The sequence below is a fragment of the Carcharodon carcharias genome, chromosome 14 (assembly GCF_017639515.1).
Source record: "Carcharodon carcharias isolate sCarCar2 chromosome 14, sCarCar2.pri, whole genome shotgun sequence".
Classification (NCBI taxonomy): Eukaryota; Metazoa; Chordata; class Chondrichthyes; order Lamniformes; family Lamnidae; genus Carcharodon; species Carcharodon carcharias.
In genome coordinates, this window is record NC_054480.1 from 80,909,576 (window position 1) to 80,931,080 (window position 21,505).

At 44.6% G+C, this 21,505-nt stretch overlaps 1 protein-coding gene and 1 non-coding gene across 2 annotated transcripts in view; one reads left to right on the forward strand and one right to left on the reverse strand.

Moving 5' to 3' along the window:
• Positions 1 to 3,421: 3,421 nt before the first annotated feature.
• On the reverse strand, positions 3,422 to 3,494 carry trnat-ugu. Its single transcript has one exon. It is a non-coding gene; the product is annotated as a tRNA-Thr (tRNA).
• A 560-nt stretch (positions 3,495 to 4,054) lies between these two features.
• The window catches only part of LOC121287202 (deoxynucleotidyltransferase terminal-interacting protein 1), a 224,230-nt gene continuing 206,779 nt past the window's right edge, over positions 4,055 to 21,505 (forward strand). The window contains exons 1-2 of the mRNA XM_041204863.1: positions 4,055 to 4,199; positions 20,738 to 20,808. Of these exons, the coding sequence (XP_041060797.1) occupies positions 4,134 to 4,199; positions 20,738 to 20,808 (137 nt within the window). The 5' untranslated portion in view covers positions 4,055 to 4,133. The remainder of the gene's footprint in view (positions 4,200 to 20,737; positions 20,809 to 21,505) is intronic.

A 21,505-nucleotide genomic window follows, 5' to 3' on the forward strand; every position in this document is an offset into this window, starting at 1 on the left:
TTGAAGAGTTGATAACCAGAGAGTCCAGATTTAAGGGAAAACAACCAGAGGCAACATGAGGAAAATCTTTGTTCTGCAAATGAGTGGTTAGGATTTGGAATGTACTGCCTGGGAGGCTGATCGATCCAGATTCAACAGCAACCTTCAACAGGGAATTGGATAAATACATGAAGGACAAAAGAATGCAGGAGGATGGGAAAGAACCAGAGATTGGGACTAACTGGATTGTTCTTCAAAAGAACCCCTTCTCTGCTGTACTATTCTATAACTGCAAGACGGTACAGAAAGATTCAGAACAGAAAGAAGAGGTAGAGAAACGACAGGGACAGAAAAGATGGCTACACCTGCACCAGAAAGAAACAAAGGGCTGCAAAATTTGGCTCTATGGTCCAGTTGCTCCTGGTTTTGCCAGAACAGTCCTGGATTTTCATTGAACATCCTGATGACCTGACAATGTCCTCAAAATTGTTCAAATTGTCCTTTTTCCCTTTATTCTTTCATGGGATGTGGGTGTCACTGGCAAGGCCAGCATTTGTTGCCCATCCCTAATTGCCCTTGAACTAAGTGGCTTGCTAGGCCATTTCAGAGGGCAGTTAAGAGTCAACCACATTGCTGTGGGTCTGGAGTCACATGTAGGCCAGACCAGGTAGGGATGGCAGATTTCCTTCCCTAAAGGGCGTTAGTGAACGAGATGGTTTTTTACAACAATCAATGATAGTTGTCATGGTCACATTACTATCTCATTACCATAATTATTAACCCATTATTCTACATCTGCTACTTCTTGGAACCAGACCTGAGCCTCAGAGCAGGGTGAGGATGGCACTGCCAGTGTCTGTAAATGTGACTGTAGCTGTGAATTTCTTCATGCTGGGATCCTTCCAGGCTGGCAGCAGAAATGTATCAAACATCTCCCAGTTCACCATCCACTGCTGCATCAGAGACGTGACAGAGGCTCTTCATACCTGGAGAGTGGAGTTCATTGTGTTTACTCTGAATGAGAGAAGCATGTGGAAAGTGTACTGGCTTTGCTGGGATAGTGACTTACCCATGGTACAGGGTGCCAGTGACTGCACACATGTGTCTTTGTGGCACCACATTTCAATTCTGAGATGTACTATAACCATAAAGATTACCACTCACTGAATGTGCAGCGTGTGTGTGTACCCATACTCAGGACATTGTGCTGGTGAATGCCAGTGCCAGTCCCCCATTCCCTCCATCTTTCAGCCACCACATCAAACCAGAGGCTGGCTGCTGGATGACAAGGGCTATCCGCTCTACTCTGGGTGAGATTCCCCTCCACAACCCAACCACACGTGACCAGTACATGTGCAATGAAAGTCACAAGTAACCTCATCGAACACACCATCTGCATGCTGAAGCAACAATTCCAGTGAGGGCCCTGATTCATTGTGGTCTGTTGTATCCTAGACAACCTCAAAATCATGAGGGCACAGCCCTGACACCAGGGATTCAACAAGAAAGAGGAGGAGAAAGAAGAAGAGAAGGAAGAGGGGAAGATGAGGGAGGGGAGGATGAGGAAGGGAGGAGGAGGAAAGAAGGGAGGATGAGGAAGGGGAGGAGGGAAAAGGGGGAAGGCAGTCGGCAGATCACTGTTTGGGCCAGGTTGCTTGTGAGTGACTCATTCAACTCCAGTTTCAATCCCAAATCCTCTTTGGACAACAGTCCCACACATTAACATTTCCTCTCTTACTCACCATCACAACAATCTCTTTATCACATTCCTGAACTAAAATCCATCACAAAACAACCAATCCATACCAACTTTATCCAACAAACACTCCAGTATTCCACACAAAACTCCATTATTCACCCTGTGCAGGATGTCCTCGAGCAGCTCTGGATCTTGTGGACCTTGCTTCAGACTACACCATCATGACATGGACAGCAGCAGCCTGGGCTAGTTTGTGAAAGGCATTAGCAGGGACACTGGATGAATGCTGTCAGCCTGAGAGAGGACAACGTGTTAATGCTCCATGGAGGCACTGCCACTCCCCCATGATCTTTTGGTGTAATCTGTAGAGGATAAATTGCTGGAATGCCACAAGAGCCTGCCAACCCCTTTGAACAACATCTCACTATACACTGAACCCCCCTCTACACTACTTCTAAACTACACACAGTGTCAGTGATCTGGTGGTTGTGGGTGTCAGGTCAAGTGGCAATGTTTATTCTGCATCAGTCTCTTTCCTCTCTAGGACTCCAGCCTCCTACATAATACACTGGCTAAGCAGCAGTTCTTGAGTACTTGGGGGGGTGCTGGGTGGGGATCTTGAGGTGCATGCTTACGCTATCTGCAGCTTGTTAATTATAACAAGTTGTGGGATATGGGGGAAGTAGTATGTGAGAAGAGGAATAGATATGTGCATTCTGTCATCCTCTGTAATTTCAGCCCCTACCTTGGTAATGGCATCAGTCATGGGCATCACCAAGGATTAGCAGCACACTCTCTTCCAAGAGGGTGAAGGCTCATGGCTATGGTTGTCCTGCTGGTTAGGTGCCACTTCTTCTGATTATTGGTTACCTTGTCCTGTGTGTGGGGATGGGAGTGTGAGGTATAGGGTGTGATTGAGAGAGATTGTTAGGAGGTGAGTAAACGAAGCAATGTATGAGTCTGGTGGTGCAGTTAGAATTTGACATGTGAAGATACGTTCACCACTGGTGTGAGGTCATTAGACTTCTTTCAGCTGTGTCCAGGTCCTCAATGCTAGACTGCTGGCATTGACCACAATGACAACCTGCTCCCACTGCCACTGCCTAGTGGAAGAGGCCTTCTCTCCTCATGTCCAAGGGACACCTTTCTCTACTCTCTTTGTGCTTCCTTCTCCCTATTCCTGTCTCTATTTCCCTTTTCACAGAAATAAATCGGATAAAAGCAAAAACAGTGTGAGACACCAGCCCTAGATCACTAGGCCACTTCTTTCACATCTACACCCATAGACCTTGCACACAGAACTAAAGAATTGTTACAGCGCAGAAGAAGGCCATTTGGCCCTTCATGTCTGTACCGCTTCTCCAAATGAGCAGGTTCAACGGGACAGTCCGGCCAGGGTGATGGTTGGGACCAGCTCTGAAGAAATCATACCGACTCGAAATGTTAACTGTTTCTCTCTCTCTCCACAGATGCTACAGACCTGCTGAGTATTTCCAGCATTATTTTTATTTCAGATTTCCAGCACCAGCAGTATTTTGCTTTCAAGGTGATTTTTGGGGAGAGTTTAATTCTTTTCCCCTCAACTCTCTATATCCCAATCCGGCCTTCCCGCCCCCCCCACCTTTCCTTTATATTTCTATTCATTTCTTTGCTCCTTTAATATCTTTCCATCTCGCTTCTGCCCAAACGTTTTTCCCCTTTACACAGAAATAAAACAGATTTTTGATGTTAAAATTCCAGGCAAGGCCCCAGCGAGATTTGAACTCGCGACCCCTGGTTTACAAGACCAGTGCTCTAACCCCTGAGCTATGGAGCCAATTCGATTAGCAATGGGAAAACCGGACCTGAAGGAGCTGAGGAACCGGCAGTCCTGGATTTGATCTCTAGGGGGCAACATCGTCGGAGACCATGGGCCCACCGCCGGCATATTCGCGGAATATGCCGTTTCGCGGAGATGCTGCGATCAGGAGAATGGAAACTGTGAGGGACTTTTCCTTTAAATTGCAAGTCGGGCCTAAAAGGCCGCTCCCTGCATAGTCTTCATCATTCAGTCGGTAAAATCAGCCATTCGCAGCCCGCACACCGAATCCGGACACCTGCCACGCACTAAAATGGCGGCATTACCCACTGCAAGCAGCAACAGGACACACACTCGCCCCGCTTCAATATGGCGGATCAACACTCGCTCCGGTTCGACATGGCGGACACATCCGTGCCCCGCTGCAACATGGAGGATCGACGCTCCCCCGGTTCAATATGGCTGACTCACGTTCGCCCCGCATAAACATGGTGGACCCAATCGCGCTCTGAGCAGCGGAAGCGGCAAGGATACCTTGCACAAAGACTACCTCCTGTGGGCGGGTAAGGCCTTTGCGGCTTTTCCCCGGAAGTGACGCCTGGGTGATTTCCAGTGAGAGCTGAGAGTCCGGCAGCGGCGGCTGGAGGTCTGGTTACCATGGGAGCGAGTGGAGAAGGCGGCAGCCCCGCTGGAGGCCTCCCGGAACCTGAGCAACCCGGCACGGTGAGGAGCGGGGCCCGGCCTGGGCTCGTTTCCGATCAACAAACCCCCACCCCAGTGCAGCTGTGCCCTGGGGAAGAGAGCGTGAAACCCCGGCGAGGGGGGGATCCGGGGTGGGGTGGGGGGGTGTGGGGGTGGTGTCGGGAGGGGCGGGGAGGGGAGATATCCGGGATCGTTGTCGGGGGTGGGGGGAGTGTCTGGGATGGGGGCTGCAGGGGGGGAGGGTGTCGGTGGGGCTGCCCGGGGGAGGGGGTTCCTTTTCAGGGCACTTGTGGCTTCCTTACTCCAGAGAGGTGGTGTCTGTCTGTGTTGATATTGGGTGCTGTATGGTTGGCAGGTAGCACTGTGGTATTTGAAGAGTTGGATTATTGCAGTGAGGAGCCCAGTGTTAGGGTTGGTACCCATTGAGATTTATATTTATTTCTGGTTCATGGAATCAACTCACTGCAGCAAAAAAAAAATCATATCGAAGGCAAGCACACAATTCTATCAGTGTAAGATTTCCATTGCTCCACAATTGGCTGTCATACCTGGGCATTAAGCTCCAGAATTCCGTCCCTAAACTTCTCTGCCTTGCTCTCCATTAAACCTACCCCTACACCGAGCTTTTAATCACTCTTCAATTGTCTCCTCATCTAATTCAGTGTCATCTTGTCTGTAAATGCACTGTGAAGCACCTGGGATACTAAGGTGCTATGTAAATGCAAGTTGTTCTATTTTATTCACCCATTACTGCTGACAGCTTGTCAGAGAAAGCTTTGCAGCTCAGTCACTTCCCTTTCTAACCAGGGAGTGACAATCATTTATATTGTACCCTCAATCTGGAAGAAAACAGAAAATGCTGGAAATACTCAGCAAGCCTGGTAGCATCTGTGGAGAGAGATCAAGCTCTAACATTTCTCTGCGCTTTCATCAGAACCCAGTTGGTCATAGATCTGCCATTAACTCTGTTTCTCTCTTATAGATGCTGCCTGATTTGCTGAGATTTGCAACATTTTTAATTTTATTTATTTCAGATTTCCAGCATCTGTTGTGTTTAGCTTTTATCTTGATCTATAAGATATGTGAATGTTTTGAACGTAAATTGAATTGCCTGCTCCTGCTGACAGTGAAACAGATTTGTTTTTTGTGCCTCAAGTGTGTGCGCGCGCACTCTGGTTTGAGGGTCTCTGTCAGTCCAGCTATCAGCTGTAGCTCAGTGCATCACTCTGGCCTATGACCTGGATGGTTGTGAGTTGAAGCCACATTCCAGGTTGGCATTCCAAGTGCAGCACTGAAGGAGTGTTACAACAAGCACCGATGCATTGCTGTGTGTTTGCCTTCGATGTGTTTTTTTTGTATTCACATTGCACCCTTAAAATAGTAAAATGTTCCAAGCAGTTTAGCAGGGGCATTATCAAACAACATTTGACACTCAGCCACGTAAGCAGACTTTAGAACAGATGAGGAGAGGCTGCGTTAGATAGATTTTTGACCTACATGGGAGTTGATGGTTATGGGGGACAAGCAGGAAAGTGGAGTTAAGGCCACAATCAGATCAGCCATGATCTTATTGAGTGACAGAACAGGCTCGAGGGGACGAATGGCCTACTCCTCCTATTTCTTATGTTCAAAGAGGTAAATTTTAAAGAGTGTCTTAAAGGAGTAAAGAGAGGTGGCGAGGTTTAGGAAGGGAATTCCAGAGTTCAGAGTCTAGGCAACCGAAGGCACAGTTGCCAATGGTGGAGTAACGCATTAGAGGTTAGGATCGTTAAACTGAGCTCTTGAGTTCACCTCCCTGCAACATTTTTGATTCAGGCTGTGTGTTTTAAAATGTCACCTGGCTCAGTATGCTGCTAGTTTTCCTCCCTTCTCCTTACTGGAGTGCCAGCTATAACCCCTGGTACTTCATTCATCATATCATGTGTAAGCCAGAGGCCATAATAGTGACAGGCTGTGCAACCTGGGAATGCTTCACAGCTCTGACAACAAGCAATGATGGGCTGTATGATCCGAGAGTGCTTCACAGCTCTGAGCAGTGACAGCCGAGATGGGAGGAGTGCACTGTCTGTCTCAAGTTCCACTACTCCGTGGGCCACAGCATATGTTCAAATGATTTCTCCTGCTAGTTATATGGCCAAATATGTGTTTTACCTATGAATCGCAGAATGACAACGTGATGCCCAGGTTTGTTCAATAAACAAATTTTTAAATTTATTATAAAACAAGCCTTTTCAAGTAGAAAGGCAAAGCTCATTAACATACAATATGAAAGTATAATAATTGTTCTTTCTAAATACCCTAACACTCTCTCACACACACACAATAAAATAAAATATAAGAGTTCTGCCAAATGGTTAAAAGTCAATGGTTCAAGGGAAAAGGATAGATGATGGACTCCTTGAAATGGCGTCCGGGTTATACAGTTGGTTTCTCAGCACTGGCCTGTGAAACAGTCGATGACTCTTGCATTACTTTACAGGCAGACTTCAAGGAAACCTTGCAGTCAGTCAGTTTCAGAACGTAAAGCGACTTTGGAGCAACTTTCATTCACTTTTTGCTTTTGACTGGGTCTGAAGATTCAGGAGCTATTGTCTTTCCCTAAGCAGTTGATCTGCCTTGTTTTCTGCCAAAGCAAAACCAGCTTACCAGATTTTAAACATGGTTTAAAACCATAACCTACCGGCTTTTAAACATGTCTTAAAACCAGCCTACCAGCTTTTAAACACGGCTTAGAAGCCCTACCAGCTTTTAAACATGGCTTAGAACCAGCCTACCAGCTTTTAAACACGGCTTAGAACCCCTACCAGCTTTTAGACACGGCTTAGAACCCCTACCAGTTTTTAGACACGGCTTAGAACCCCTACCAGCTTTTAAACACGGCTTAGAACCCCTACCAGCTTTTAAACACGGCTTAGAACCCCTACCAGCTTTTAAACACGGCTTAGAACCCCTACCAGCTTTTAAACACGGCTTAGAACCCCTACCAGCTTTTAAACACGGCTTAGAACCCGTACCAGCTTTTAAACAAGGCTTAGAACCCCTACCAGCTTTTAAACACGGCTTAGAACCCCTACCAGCTTTTAAACACGGCTTAGAACCCCTACCAGCTTTTAAACACGGCTTCGAACCAGCCGTCCAGCTTTTAAACACGGCTTCGAACCAGCCGTCCAGCTTTTAAACACGGCTTCGAACCAGCCGTCCAGCTTTTAAACACGGCTTCGAACCAGCCGTCCAGCTTTTAAACACGGCTTAGAACCAGCCGTCCAGCTTTTAAACACGGCTTCGAACCAGCCGTCCAGCTTTTAAACACGGCTTAGAACCCCTACCAGCTTTTAAAAATGGCTTAGAACCCCTACCAGCTTTTAAAAATGGCTTAGAACCAGCCTACCAGCTTTTAAACACTGCTTAGAACCAGCCTACCAGCTTTTAAACATGGCTTAGAACCCCTACCAGCTTTTAAAAATGGCTTAGAACCCCTACCAGCTTTTAAAAATGGCTTAGAACCAGCCTACCAGCTTTTAAACATGGCTTAGAACCCCTACCAGCTTTTAAAAATGGCTTAGAACCCCTACCAGCTTTTAAAAATGGCTTAGAACCCCTACCAGCTTTTAAACACGGCTTAGAACCAGCCTACCAGCTTTTAAACACGGTTTAGAACCAGCCTACCAGCTTTTAAACACGGCTTAGAACCCCTACCAGCTTTTAAACACGGCTTAGAACCAGCCTACCAGCTTTTAAACATGGCTTAGAACCAGCCTACCAGCTTTTAAACATGGTTTAGAACCAGCCTACCAGCTTTTAAACATGGTTTAGAACCAGCCTACCAGCTTTTAAACACGGCTTAGAACCAGCCTACCAGCTTTTAAACACGGCTTAGAACCCCTACCAGCTTTTAAACATGGCTTAGAACCAGCCTACCAGCTTTTAAACATGGCTTAGACCCAGCCTACCAGCTTTTAAACATGGTTTAGAACCAGCCTACCAGCTTTTAAACATGGTTTAGAACCAGCCTACCAGCTTTTAAACACGGCTTAGAACCCCTACCAGCTTTTAAACATGGCTTAGAACCAGCCTACCAGCTTTTAAACATGGCTTAGAACCAGCTTACCAGCTTTTAAACACGGTTTAGAACCAGACTACCAGCTTTTAAACACGGCTTAGAATCAGACTACCAGCTTTTAAACACGACTTAGAACCAGACTACCAGCTTTTAAACACGGCTTCGAACCAGCCGACCAGCTTTTAAACGCGGCTTTGAACCAGCCGTCCAGCTTTTAAACACGGCTTCGAACCGGCCTACCAGCTTTTAAACACAGCTTTCTAGGCATAACTTTTTTTCAAAGCCATAAATCACCATGTGACCCTTTTGTAAACAGTCCAACGGGGCCAAGAGGTTTCCAGCTTCTTTAAAGCTGCTCAGTTACCTTTTCTTGTAAAATGCTGTCTTTTCCAGGAACAGCAGCAACCAGAGTCCTTGCATTAACCCTTTAAGGGACAGTGTCTTTTAAAATACAAATTCTTCCAGAATGTTCTTAGCCCTTGAAAATGAGTCATTTTCTGTGACACTTCCTGCCTTGGTGAAATTAAAAGCCAGGTTTATGTGTTTCATTACAAAGCATAAAAATACTAAAGTATATCCAGACACTCACTCATTCACTCCTTACACAAAACTGACAGCTATTCTCGGTATCATTTTGGCCTTTATACAATTTGAAGCAAAGTTAAATTCTAGACAGAGCGTTGGCAATTACATTGTTTTTCCCTGCAATATGGGCAATCTATAAGTGATAAGGCTGTAGTAATAAACTCCATCAAAATAGTCTGGCATTCTGGTTTTTAATTTTTTCCACAAAGGCTAGGGGATTGTAATCAGTATACACCAGTGTCTCCCTGTATCCATAGCGGACATACACATTAAAATGATTAAGAACTAAAAGCAAGCCAAGGTTTCCTTTTCCACTGTAGAATATCTTTTTTGGTGCTGATTTAGCTTTTTGGAAAAGTGTCCCACTGGCCTTTCTTTGCCTGATTCTTCATCATGCACCAAGACTGCACCTCCAGCCAGGTCACTAACATCAATTGCTACTTCGAAGGGTTTAGTGAAATTTGGAGCAGTCAGCACTGGTTCATTGTTCAAAATTGTTTTCAGCCTTTCAAAAGATGCTTGGCACTCCCCTGATCACGCTATCTTGGCTTTCTTTTGTAGCATTGGAGCCGCTATAGTGCTGAAATCTGGCACAAATTACAGTAAAGCCCACACCTACCCAAAAACATCATGATCTCCTGCTTAGTTTTAGGGGCAGGGAACTCCACCAAAACCTGTACTTTTGCTGTTCTTGGCAGCACTTTGCTTTCCCTACTATATGCCTGAGGTATGTTACCTGCGCTTTCTCAAATTCACTTTTGGTAACGTTTATTACCATGTCAGCTGACTGTAGTTTTCTAAACAAAGCTTCTAATATTTTTAACTGGTTCTTCCAAGTGTCACTATATATCAGTACAGTAAAGTCCTGCCATTCAGGGGGTTATGTTCCCGTGATATCTCGCAAACGGCAACATTGCAAACGAGGAACATGTTTTTAAATAGGATTCAATTAGATTGGTTCCAGCCATGCGAGGACAGCACTGGACTCCCTCGCAAAAAATGTTGTGCAGTCCTGTAAAGGACAGTACCTGAATAGGGGGTGCTTCTGAGCAATATACCAGTGAAGTTTTAATATTGAATAGAGCCGTTATTGTAGCTTCAGACCCAGCAATTCTGACATTTCTGGGCTAACCCCTTCATTCAGGCTGTATTGCAGCTGAAACTATTTCAGTCTCAGCTCTGTCATGGCTGTCATCTCCCCAGGAAAAGGAAAGAAAGAAGGAACTGCAGATAAGCGAGAATTTCTCACATGGTGAGTGATGCTGTCTACAAAGTAAAAGCGCAGTTGAGTGAATTCGCAAACAAGGTGGGACTTTACATCATCAAGATAACCCACGCAGTTAGGAACACTGGCTACCCCTTGGTTCGTTAGTTTCTGAAAAGTTGCTGGGGTGATTTTTGCCTGAATGAGCATCACTTAGCATTGGAAAAGACCGTCTGGTGTGACAAAGGCTCATATTTCTTTAGCTTGGGGTGTTAATATCCCTTCAGCAAATCTGTTTTGGTAAGAAACATGGCAGTGCCATGTCAGCGCAGTCTTCCAAGCAAGAACTGGGTAGGAAAATGCTTTTGTGACTGCATTGTGATGCAGAATCTGGTTGAACCATCTGGTTTAGCACTAACACAACTGGTGAACTCCAGCTCCTTTGGCTGGGTTCAGTGAGGTGATTTTCCAACATGTATTGGATCTCTGCTTTTACCTGAGTCTGTTTCTCTGGTCCTTAGCGGTAAGGATGCTGTTTTATAGGAGAGGATTCTCCTCCATCCACATCATGTATGGCTGCATTTGTATATCCTGGTTTGTTCCTACAGACTTCTTTAAACGCGTTGAGAAGCCTTGTTAGGTGGTCTTGGCAGAAATTGTTCTCAAGGGAAATGGCTTAGAATAACCATATCCAATATGAGCTAATATATACTGGCATCCCATTTTTGTTTTCGGTAATGGTCCCACACAGTCGACCAACACCTTACTAAATGGTTCTACAAAAACTGGCATGGGAATTAAAAGTGCTGGTTTGATTGCGGGTTGTGGTTTTCCCACCATCTGGCATGTATGGCATGTTTTACAAAACTTCCAAGTCCTTGTGGAGACCTGACCAGTAACAATGCCAACTTATATGTGCTTAAGTCTTTCGGATCCTTACATGTCCTGCCATTGGAATCTCATGAGCTATCCTTAACATTTCCTGATGATATTTGGGTTGTACCACTATCTGATGAACAACCACCCACTCTTCATCCACAGGTCTGCGAGGAGGTCTCCACTTCCTCATCAGAACCCCATTTTTAATATAGTAGCATTAATATAGAACCCCTTCTGCTTTGGTTTGAACTGATTGTGTCACTTTACTTAACCCTGGATCGGCTCTCTGAGCCTCAATCAGACACGACTTGTTGAACATTTCCCTCATATTGTCCATATCCTCAAAGAAAGTTTCAGTTAGCTTTGTGGTGATAGTTTTACCTCTGACGATGGAACTTGTTTAGCCATTGCTCCGGTCACTACGCAAGAAAGAAAATGCCAGGAACCTTTTCCTGCAACTGCTCTGTTTCCTTGACTTCACTTGGTCTTTCCATAACTACTGGAAAAGCTACTGCTTTCGCTCTGGCCAAATCATTTCTGAGGATGAAGTCAAGTCCATCGATAGGTGAACAATGAAGAACTCCTACTGTTATCATTCCAGACATCAGGTCACACCTAATACAAAGTTACAGGTATATACTCCCCGCCAATTCCATTCACTAAAACCTTGGCATTTAGTGAACTCTCTGGTAGAAAAGTCAGGCCTTTCCCCAGCAAAAGAGTTCGGGTAGCCCTTATATCGCTAGGTATAACAATAGATTTACCTGCTATATTTGAGGGATGAGGAGTTCACCTCCCCCGTACTCAGCAGTTTTTATACTTGGCTTTACAGCTGCAGTCAGAGCTACAGCCTGGTCTGCAGTACTTTTGGTTTGGGTCCCTTTCTCTACACCGGTTTTGTGTACTCCAGTAAGTCCCATAGATTTACCCCGTAACTTGCAGCAATTTGCAAGAAGGTGTCCTACGTTGTGGCAAGGAAACATTTAGGCCTTTGGACATCACTACCACCTTCAGAACTTTCCTTTCTGGTCTGAGGTGGAGATTTCAGCACATTCCCAGTGTATTTTGCCATTCCTTCATGTTAGCTACATCCTACGATTTGATCATCTGCAAGTTTTGAAATTATACTTCTGATTCCAGGGTCCAAGTTGTTCACGTAAATAGCGGCCCCAGCACCAATCCTGGTGGAACACCTCTTCTCGCCATTTGCCAATCTTAGTAATGCCCTTTCACCCTTATCCCGTTTTTATGTTTTTGTAATCAGCTTGCTTTTCGTTCTGATACTTGTTCACTGACTCCATATGTTCTGACCTTAGCCATTAGTCAATTCTGTACCTCATTGAAGGCCTTTTGAAAACCCAAATGTATTGTGTGTGAGGATGGATGTTATTTTTAAAAATATTTTTGAGGAATATTGTGTCATTCTGTAAAGAATGCTGTGTGTGTGTGTGTAAATTATTAAGCTGGGTAAAGGTTAATAGAAACAACTTGTCTGGGGGAGTTGAGAGGTAAAAGGGGTAAAGGTGCTAAATGCATGCAGATGTAATAATAAGTGGTGGTAAAGTGGATTTATAAGGAAATGGTTGGGTTTAGAAATTTGCATTGAGGTAGATAATGACTTGGTTTTTCAGCTGTTAAATTTCAAAGGGGGGTAAGGCACTTTTACAACTTAAAGATTTCATAAGTAAAGGGAAGGTTATTAAATTTTATTTGTCAAAAGGGGAAGCAATAGGGAAATGTGAAAGATTTTTATATTTTGGAAAAGTTGAGTTCTAAGAGGTGCTGAGGACAATGGAATCAAAGATGAAAGTGAAAAAGGATATTGAAGAAAAGATGTTGAACTGAGTTGTGTTGGCTGCGTGGGGGAGGTACCCTGGGACCAGATCTGTGCTAAAAGGTGTGAAGTTTGAAACAGCCATCCAGTAACCAGAAAAGTCTGTTTCAGGAGCAGTCTTGTTTCGAATATTCTTGGATTTCCACAGCAAAGTGCAAGAGAGTGAGAAGTTGTGTTGTGTACCTTTACAAAAGTAACAGCAGTTTTGCCTTGGGTAATATTGCTGGGTTTTTAGAATTAAAATTGTTTAAGGGAGTGTTGCAAAGAAGGTGTTCTTTGAGAGTTCTGACAAAGCGGGTTCTTTAGGGAGCGTGTTGTAAGACTGTTTTAACTGTGTAACTTTAACTTTGTGTGCTTAAGTTTTCTTTTCTTCTTAATTTAATTTTTAAAAATCCCTGTAACACTTTTGGGATCTATGCTTCTGGGATCAGTAGGTTACTCCTCGTTTTCATAATACACAAAAAGGTTATGATCAGTAAGACAAGTTTCCCCCTGGGATTTGGCTTGCTCAGTGAATAAAACCAGCTGTGATCATAACATATGTTATTGTATTACCCTTATCTGACCTTTCTTTTACTACCTCAGACTTCAGCAAGATTTGTTGAAATGTATAAACAATGAGGATAGAAACAGACTTCAGGAGAACGTAGGTTAGTAAAATGGGCAAACACAGGTCAGATACAATTTAATGTCCAGCAGTGTGAAGTGATGTATTTTGGCAGGAAGAATGAGGAGGGGTATATAAATAAGGAATGTAATTGAGGTGGTGTACAGTTTTGAAGCAGGTGCAGAACAGAAGTTGGGGTGGTGATGGTTGGTGTACATGAAGGTGGCATGGCAAATTGAGAAGTCTTTTAAAAACCATATGGGATTCTGGGTTTTATAAATAGATATAAAGCACAAAAACATTAAGGGTCTGTGTGACCTTTATAAATCACTAATTAAAGCTCAATTGCAGTATTATGTCCAATTCTGGGTACCACATTTTAGGAGGAATCTCAAGACACCAGAGAGGGTGCAGAGGAGATTTACTAGAATGGTACTAGGAATGAGGAACTTCAGTTATGTGGAGAGACTGGAGAAACTGAGAATGTTCTCCTTAGAACAGAGAGGTTGGTGGGGGGGGGGGGATTTATTAAATGTGTACAAAATCAAGAAAATGATTTGAATGAGTAAATAAGAAGAAAGTGTTTCCATTGCAGGAGGGCCAGTAACCCAGTGTGTGCAGATTTCAGATCATGAGCAAAAAAAACCAGAGGAGGAATACAATGTTTTTTTAAAACCGCAATTTGTTGTGATCTGGATTGCACTGCTTAATAAAAGGACACAAAGCAAATTCAATAGTAACTTTAAAAACAAAATTGAGTAAATACTTGAAAGATTTGCAAGAAAGTAGGGGAAGTGTTTGATGGGGACAGTGTAGAGGGATCTTTACTCTGCATCTAACTCCGTGCTGTAACTGCCCTGGGAGTGTTCGATGGTGACAGTGCAGAGGGAGCTTTACTCTGTATCTAACACCGTGCTGTACCTGCCCTGGGAGTGTTTGATGGGGGCAGTGCAGATGAAGCTTTACTTGGTATTTAATCCCTAGCTGTACTTGTCCTGGGAGTGTTTGACATTGAAACTGGGTGTCTAACATGGAAAGTGTTACACTTCCATAGAGTCAGAATTATACAGCACAGAAACAGGCCCTTCGGTCCATCATGTCTGTGCCGGCCATCAAGCACCTATCTATTGTAATCCCATTTTCCAGCACTTGGCCCGTAACCCTGTATGCTATGGCGTTTCAAGTGCTCATCTAAATACTTTTTAAATGTTGTGAGGGTTCCTGCCACTACCACCCCCTCAGTGTTCCAGATTTCAATATTTCCTCAAACCCCCTCTAAACATCCTGCCCTTACCTTAAACCTGTGCTCCCTGTTTATTGACATCTCCGTTAAGGGGAAAAGTTTCTTCCTATCTATGCCCCTCATAATTTTGTAGCCCTCTACTAGTTTCCCTTTCAGCCTTCTCTGCTCTGAGGAAAACAACCCTAGCCTATCCAGTCTCACTTCATAGCTGAAACACTCCAGCCCAGGCAACATCCTGGTAAAAACAAAAAAACTGCGGATGCTGGAAATCCAAAACAAAAACAGAATTACCTGGAAAAACTCAGCAGGTCTGGCAGCATCGGCGGAGAAGAAAAGAGTTGACGTTTCGAGTCCTCATGACCCTTCGACAGAACTAGTTCTGTCGAAGGGTCATGAGGACTCGAAACGTCAACTCTTTTCTTCTCCGCCGATGCTGCCAGACCTGCTGAGTTTTTCCAGGTAATTCTGTTTTTGTTTTGAACATCCTGGTAAATCTCCTCTGCACCCTCTCCAGTGCAGTCACATCCTTCTTATGGTGTGGCAACCAGAACTGCACACAATACTCCAGCTGTGGCTTAACTAGCGTTTTATACACCTCCGACATAACCTCCCTGCTCTTATATTCCACGCCTCGGCTAATAAAGGCAAGTATCCCATATGCCTTCTTAACCACCTTATCTACCTGTGCTCCTGCCTTCAGGGATCTATGGACAAGTACACCAAGGGTCCCTCTGATCTTCTATACTTCCTAGGGTCCTACCATTCATTGTGTACTCCCTTGTTTAAGTCCTCCCAAAATACATCACCTTACATTTCTCAAGATTAAATTCCATTTGCCACTGCTCTGCCCATCTTACCAGCCCATCTATATAGAAACTAGGAGCAGGGTTAGGCCATTTGGCCCTTCGAGCCTGCCCTGTCATTCAATATGATCATGGCTGATCCTCTATCTCAACGCCATATTCCCACTTTCACTCCATTGTCCTTGATACGTCTAATATCCAAATCAGTTTCTTTCTTGAATATACTCAGTGACCTGGCCTCTAGAGCCTTCTGTGGAAGAGAATTCCACAGGTTGACCACCCTCTGAGTGAAGAAATTTTTCCTCATCTCAGTCCTAAATGACCTGCCCTGTATCCTGAGACTGTGGCCCCTGGTTCTAGACTCCCCAACCAGGGGAAACATCCACCCTGCATCCATTCTGTCTAGCCCTGTTAGAAGTTTTACGTTTCAATCAGATCCCCTCTTATTCTTCTAAACTCTAGTGAATACAGGCCCAGTCAAACAATCTCTCCTCACAACAGTCCTGCCATCCCCGGTATCAGCCTAGTGAACCTTTGCTGCACTCCCTCTATGGCAAGTATGTCCTTTCTTAGGTTGGGAGATCAAAACTGCATGCAGTACTCCAGGTGTGGTCTCACCAAGGCCCCGTATAACTGCAGTGAGACATCCCTGATTCTGAACTCAAATCCTCTTGCCATGAAGACCAACATACCATTTGCCTTCTTAAATGCTTGCTGCACCTGCCTATTTACTTTCACTGGTGTAAAAGGACATCCAGATCCCTTTGTACATCCACATTTGCCAAAATACCACCATTTAAATAATACTCTGCCTTTCTGTTTTTCACACTGAAGCGTATCAATTTATTTATCCATGTTATACTGCATATGTCATGTTTGCCCACGCACACAACTTGTCTAAATTGCCCTGAAGCCTTCTTGCATCCTCCTCACAACCCCGCCCAGTTTTGTGTCATCAGCAAACTTGAAAATATTGCACTTGGTTCCCTCATCCAAGTCATTTATGTATTTCACGATTGGCTGGGGCCCAAGTACTGATCCCTGCGGTACACCACTAGCCACTGCCTGCCATCCGGAAAAAGACCCAATTATTCCTATTCTCTGTTTCCGGTCTGTCAACCAATTCTCGATCCATGGTGTATATTACCCCCAATCCAATGTGCCTTAATTTTGCCTACCAGCCTCTTATGTGGGACCTTATCAAAAGCCTTCTTGAAATCTAAATACATCACACCCACTGTTTCTCCCTTATCTATTCTACTAGTTACATCCTCAAAGCTCCAGTAGATGAGTTAAGCATGATTTCCCTTTCATAAACCCACGCTAACTTTGTCTAACCCCGTTAATGCTTTCCAAATGTTCTGTTACCACCTCTTTTATAATAGACTCTAGCATTTTCCCTACTACTGATGTTAGGCTAACTGGCCTGTAATTCTCTGTTTTTTCTCTCCCTCATTTTTTAAATAGCGGGGTAACATTTGCCACCCTACAATCTGTAGGAACTGCTCCAGAGCCTATAGAATTTTGGAAGATAAGCACGAATGCATCCAATATTTCCAGGGCCTCTCCCTTTAGTACTCTGGATGTAGATTATCAGGCCCTGGGGATTTTTCAGCCTTTAACCTCATTAATTTCTCCAGCACCATTTTTTTGCTGATACTTATTTTCTTCAACTCCTCCCTTTCACTAGACTCTTGGTTCCCTAATATTTCTGGGAAATTATTTGTGTTCAGATCTTCTGCCATTTCTTTGTTCCCCATTATAATTTTCCCTGTTTCTGACTGTAAGGGACCTACATTTGTCTTCGCTAATCTTTATCTCATCACATTTTTATTGAAGCTTTTACAGTCAGTTTTTATGCTCCTTGCAGAGTTACACTCATACTTCATTTTCCCCTTCTTGATCAATCTTTTTGTCTACTTTTGCTGAATTGTTAACTGCTCCCAATCCTCAAGCTTGCTCCTTTTTCTGGCAATTTTATATTTTTGGATCTAATACTATCCCTAATTTTTTTTGTAAGTCATGGTTGAGCCATGATTTACTTTTGTGCCAGACAGGAATGAACAATGGTTGTAATTCATGCATACATTCCTTAAGTATTAGCCATTGCCTATCCACCATCAACCCTTTTAGTAAAGTTCCCCAATCCATCATTGCCAACTCGCATCTCATACCCTCGTAGTTCCCTATATTTAGTTTTAGGGCCCTAGTTTCGGATTCATTCATCCTAATGAACAATTCTATCATTTTATGGTTGCTCTTCCCCAAGGGAAGGCACAACAAAATTGTTAATTAATCCTTTCTCATTACACAATTCCCACTCTAGGATAGCCTGCTCTCTAGTTGGTTCCTCAACTTATTGAGAAAAAACCATCATGTACACACTCCAGGAAATTCCCCTCCACAGTATTATTGCTAGTTTGGTTCGTCCAATCTATATGTAGATTAAAGTCACCCATGATTACAGTTGAAACCTTATTACATATGCCTCTAATTTCCTGCTTAATGTCTTCCCTTACATATCCATTACTGTTTGGGGGCCTATAGACAACCCCAACTAATGTTTTCTGCCCCTTGGTGCTTCTTATCTCTGCCCAAACAGATTCCACATCATGACTTCCCTAGCCAATGTCCTTCCTCGCTATTGCATTGATTTCTTCCTTTAATAACGGTGCTACCCCACCTCCTTGCCCTATTTGTCCTTCCTAAATATTGAATATCCCTGGATGTTCAGTTCCCATCCTTGGTCACGCTGCAGTCATGTCTCCATAATTGCAAATATATTATAACTGTTTATATCTATTTGCGCTGTTAATTTATCTACCTTATATTGAATGCTCCGTGCATTAATGTACAATGCCTATAGATTTGTCTTTTTAACCTTGTTAGTCATCTTCGATTTATTTTGCACTATGACCTCATATGTTTTTCGCCCTTGTTTTTTCTGCTTCCGCTTTTGCTTCTCACTTTTCTGTCTTTTGATTCTATCCTTGTTTCCTCCTGCTCGGTCTCCCTGCTCAGGGTCCCATCCCCCTGCCATTTTAGCTTACACCCTCCCCGACCGCACTAGCAAACACCACCGCCCCCCCCTCGGCCCTCCAAGCCTGCGCCGGTCATATTGCCTGTCAAACTAAAACATTTTGCCCTTCCAGGTTCCGTATCCCTCTATTCTCATCCTATTCATGTATTTGTCAAGCTGCATCTTAAACATTACTATTGTACCTGCTTCCACCACCTCCTCTGGCAGCAAATTCCAGACACTCAGTACCCTCAGCGTAAAAAACAATCTGAGTTTCTCCAACCTCTCCTCATAGCTAATAACCTCCAGAGCAGGCAGCATCCTGGTAAACCTCCTCTACATCCTCTCCAACACTTCCATAGCTTTCTGGTAATGTGGTGACCAGAATTGCAAGCAATATTCCGAGTGTGGCCTAACCCAGGTTCTGTACAGCTGCAGCATGACTTCCCAGTTTTTATACTCAATACCCCTGCGGATGAAGGCAAGCATGCCATATGCCTTCCTGACTACCCTATCCACCTGCGTTGCCACTTTCAGTGACCTGTGGACCTGTACACCCAGATCCCTCTGCCCATCCATGCACTTAAGGGTTCTGCCATTTACTGTATAACTCCTACCTGTATTAGACCTTCCAAAATGCATTACCTTTCTTTATATATTCATCTGATATATCCTGTTATTTCTACTCGCTAACACGTGGCACTGGTAGTAATCCTGAGATCACTACTTTTGAGATCCCACTTTTTAATTTATGGCCTAATTCCCTATATTCAGCTTGTAGGGCCTCATCCCTTTTCTTACCTTTGTCATTGGTATCAATATGTACCATGACACTGGCTGTTCACCCTCGGCCCTTCAGAATGCCCCGTAGCCTCTCCAAGACATCCATGACTCTGGCACCAGGAAGGCAACATACCATCTTGGAGTCTCTTTGCAGCTGCAGAAATGCCTGTCTGTTCCCATTACTATTGAATCCCCTATCACTATAGCCCTGCCACTCTTCTTCCTCCCCTCTTGTACAGGAGGGCCACCTATGGTGCCATGGATTTGGCTCCTGCTGCTTTCCCCTGAGAAGTCATCTCCCCCAACAGTATCCAAAATGGTATATCTGTTAGAGAGGAGGACGGCCACAGGGGACTCCTGTACTATCTGCCTTCCTCTATTCTGCTTAGTGGTCACCCATCCCCTTTCTGCCTGTTCAGCCTTTACCTGCTGTGTGACCATCTCTGTGTCCTCGTGCTGTTTTCAGCCCCAGTCTCCCCGAAACTCTGGCTCTCTCCTCACGCTACTTTCAGCCCCGAGTCTCTCTGGAACTCTCACTCTGTCCTCGCACCTCTTTCAGCCCCCAAGTCTCCCCGGAACTCTCACTCTGTCCTCGTGCCGCTTTCAGCCCCACGTCTCCCTGTAACTCTTGCTTGTCCTCGTGCCGCTCTCAACCCCGAGTCTCTCCGGAACTCCCACTCTGTCCTCGCACCTCTTTCAGCCCCCAAGTCTCCCCGGAACTCTCAATCTGTCCTCGTGCCGCTTTCAGCCCCACGTCTCCCTGTAACTCTTGCTCTGTCCTCGCACCGCTCTCAACCCCGAGTCTCTCCGGAACTCCCACTCTGTCCTCGCACCGCTTTCAGCCCCGAGTCTCCCCGGAACTCTTGCTCGGCTCAGAGCTGTGGCGCACTCCCAGGTTGCACAGCCCATCACTGCTCACTGCTAGAGGTGTGACACACTCCTGGGTCACACAGCCTGTCATTGCTCACTGTCAGAGCTGTGACGCACTCCCAGGTTGCACAGCCCATCACTGTTCACTGTCAGAGTTATGACGCACTCCTGGGCTCTATAGCCCGTGTCATAAACATTTTAATTACTAAACTTGAAGAATGGGCAAATGGAACATTAATTTTGCTGTAACTGAGGTGGTCCATTTCGGTAGGAAGAATAAGTAGGCCATACACTCTTTAGAAAATAAATAGAGTACAGGAACAGGGGTCTTGGAGGTACAGCCACACAAATCACAAAGTAGCAACCCGGGTGAAAAAGATCTTTTTTTAGTAAAGCCAACAAAGCGCTAGAATTAAAAACAAAAATTGCTGGAAACGCTCAGCAGATCAGACAGCGTCTGTGGAAAGAGAAACAGAGTTAACATTCCAGATCGCTGATCTTTTATAGAACTGGGAAAACTGGGGCGGAGGGCACCTTTTGGGGCCCAAGGGTGCGGGGCAGAGGTTGCCTCGTGGGACATGTTTTTGCTGAGACGGGGCGGGGGAGGGGGGGGTGCTTGATGCTGGAGGAGTTGTTGTTCCGGTGATCTTACCATGTTTCCTTGTTTTGCAGAACCCCTGGAACATCATGATTAAGCACCGCCAAGTTGCTCGAAGGGGTCGGAGATCACAGATGGCAGTGAGGTAAGGCATCTTTATTGATCTCAGTGCTTGTGAGAGCACTGACTTCATGATCCTGGACCCAGAGATCTGTGGATTGGATGCCAAGTTGGGAAGTAGAGCTACTAATAAATCAGTTAGTTCTGGCAGGCACCATTAAATGACAAAGTTACCAGATTGTTCTTAAAAACCTAACTGGTCCACTAATGCCCATTTTTAATGGTAATCTGCTACCTTTCCTTGGTATGGTGTACATGTGACTCCAGTCACACACTGTGGTTGACTGTCAGCTCACTTCAAGGTAACAAGGGTTGGACAATAAATAGTGTTACAAGTGCCTCTCATGTCCAGGAAGACGCACATACCTTCAGCCTTTGTATCTCTCTGTATCATGTAGCCATCATTTGTTGGTGTGTGTGAATCTTTCTTTGCAGTTGAAATCATCAGGCTTTGGAACCTTTTAATTTTTATCTAAAAAGGAAGAATGTACAGGGTTATGGGGAGCAGGCAGGAGAATGGCACTAAGTGAATTGCTCATTTGGAGAAGCAGTGCAGACACACTGGCTCTGATTCTGTAATCCAGATCAGGAGGTTAATTGGGACATATCAATCCAGGGTGCGCTCGACCCTGCTCTCTCTCTGTCTCAACCTTTATTGATACTCTGCTCTTCATTGCTCTTTGCCTCTCAGAACCTCCCTCTCCTCAGCTAGAATAATTCTT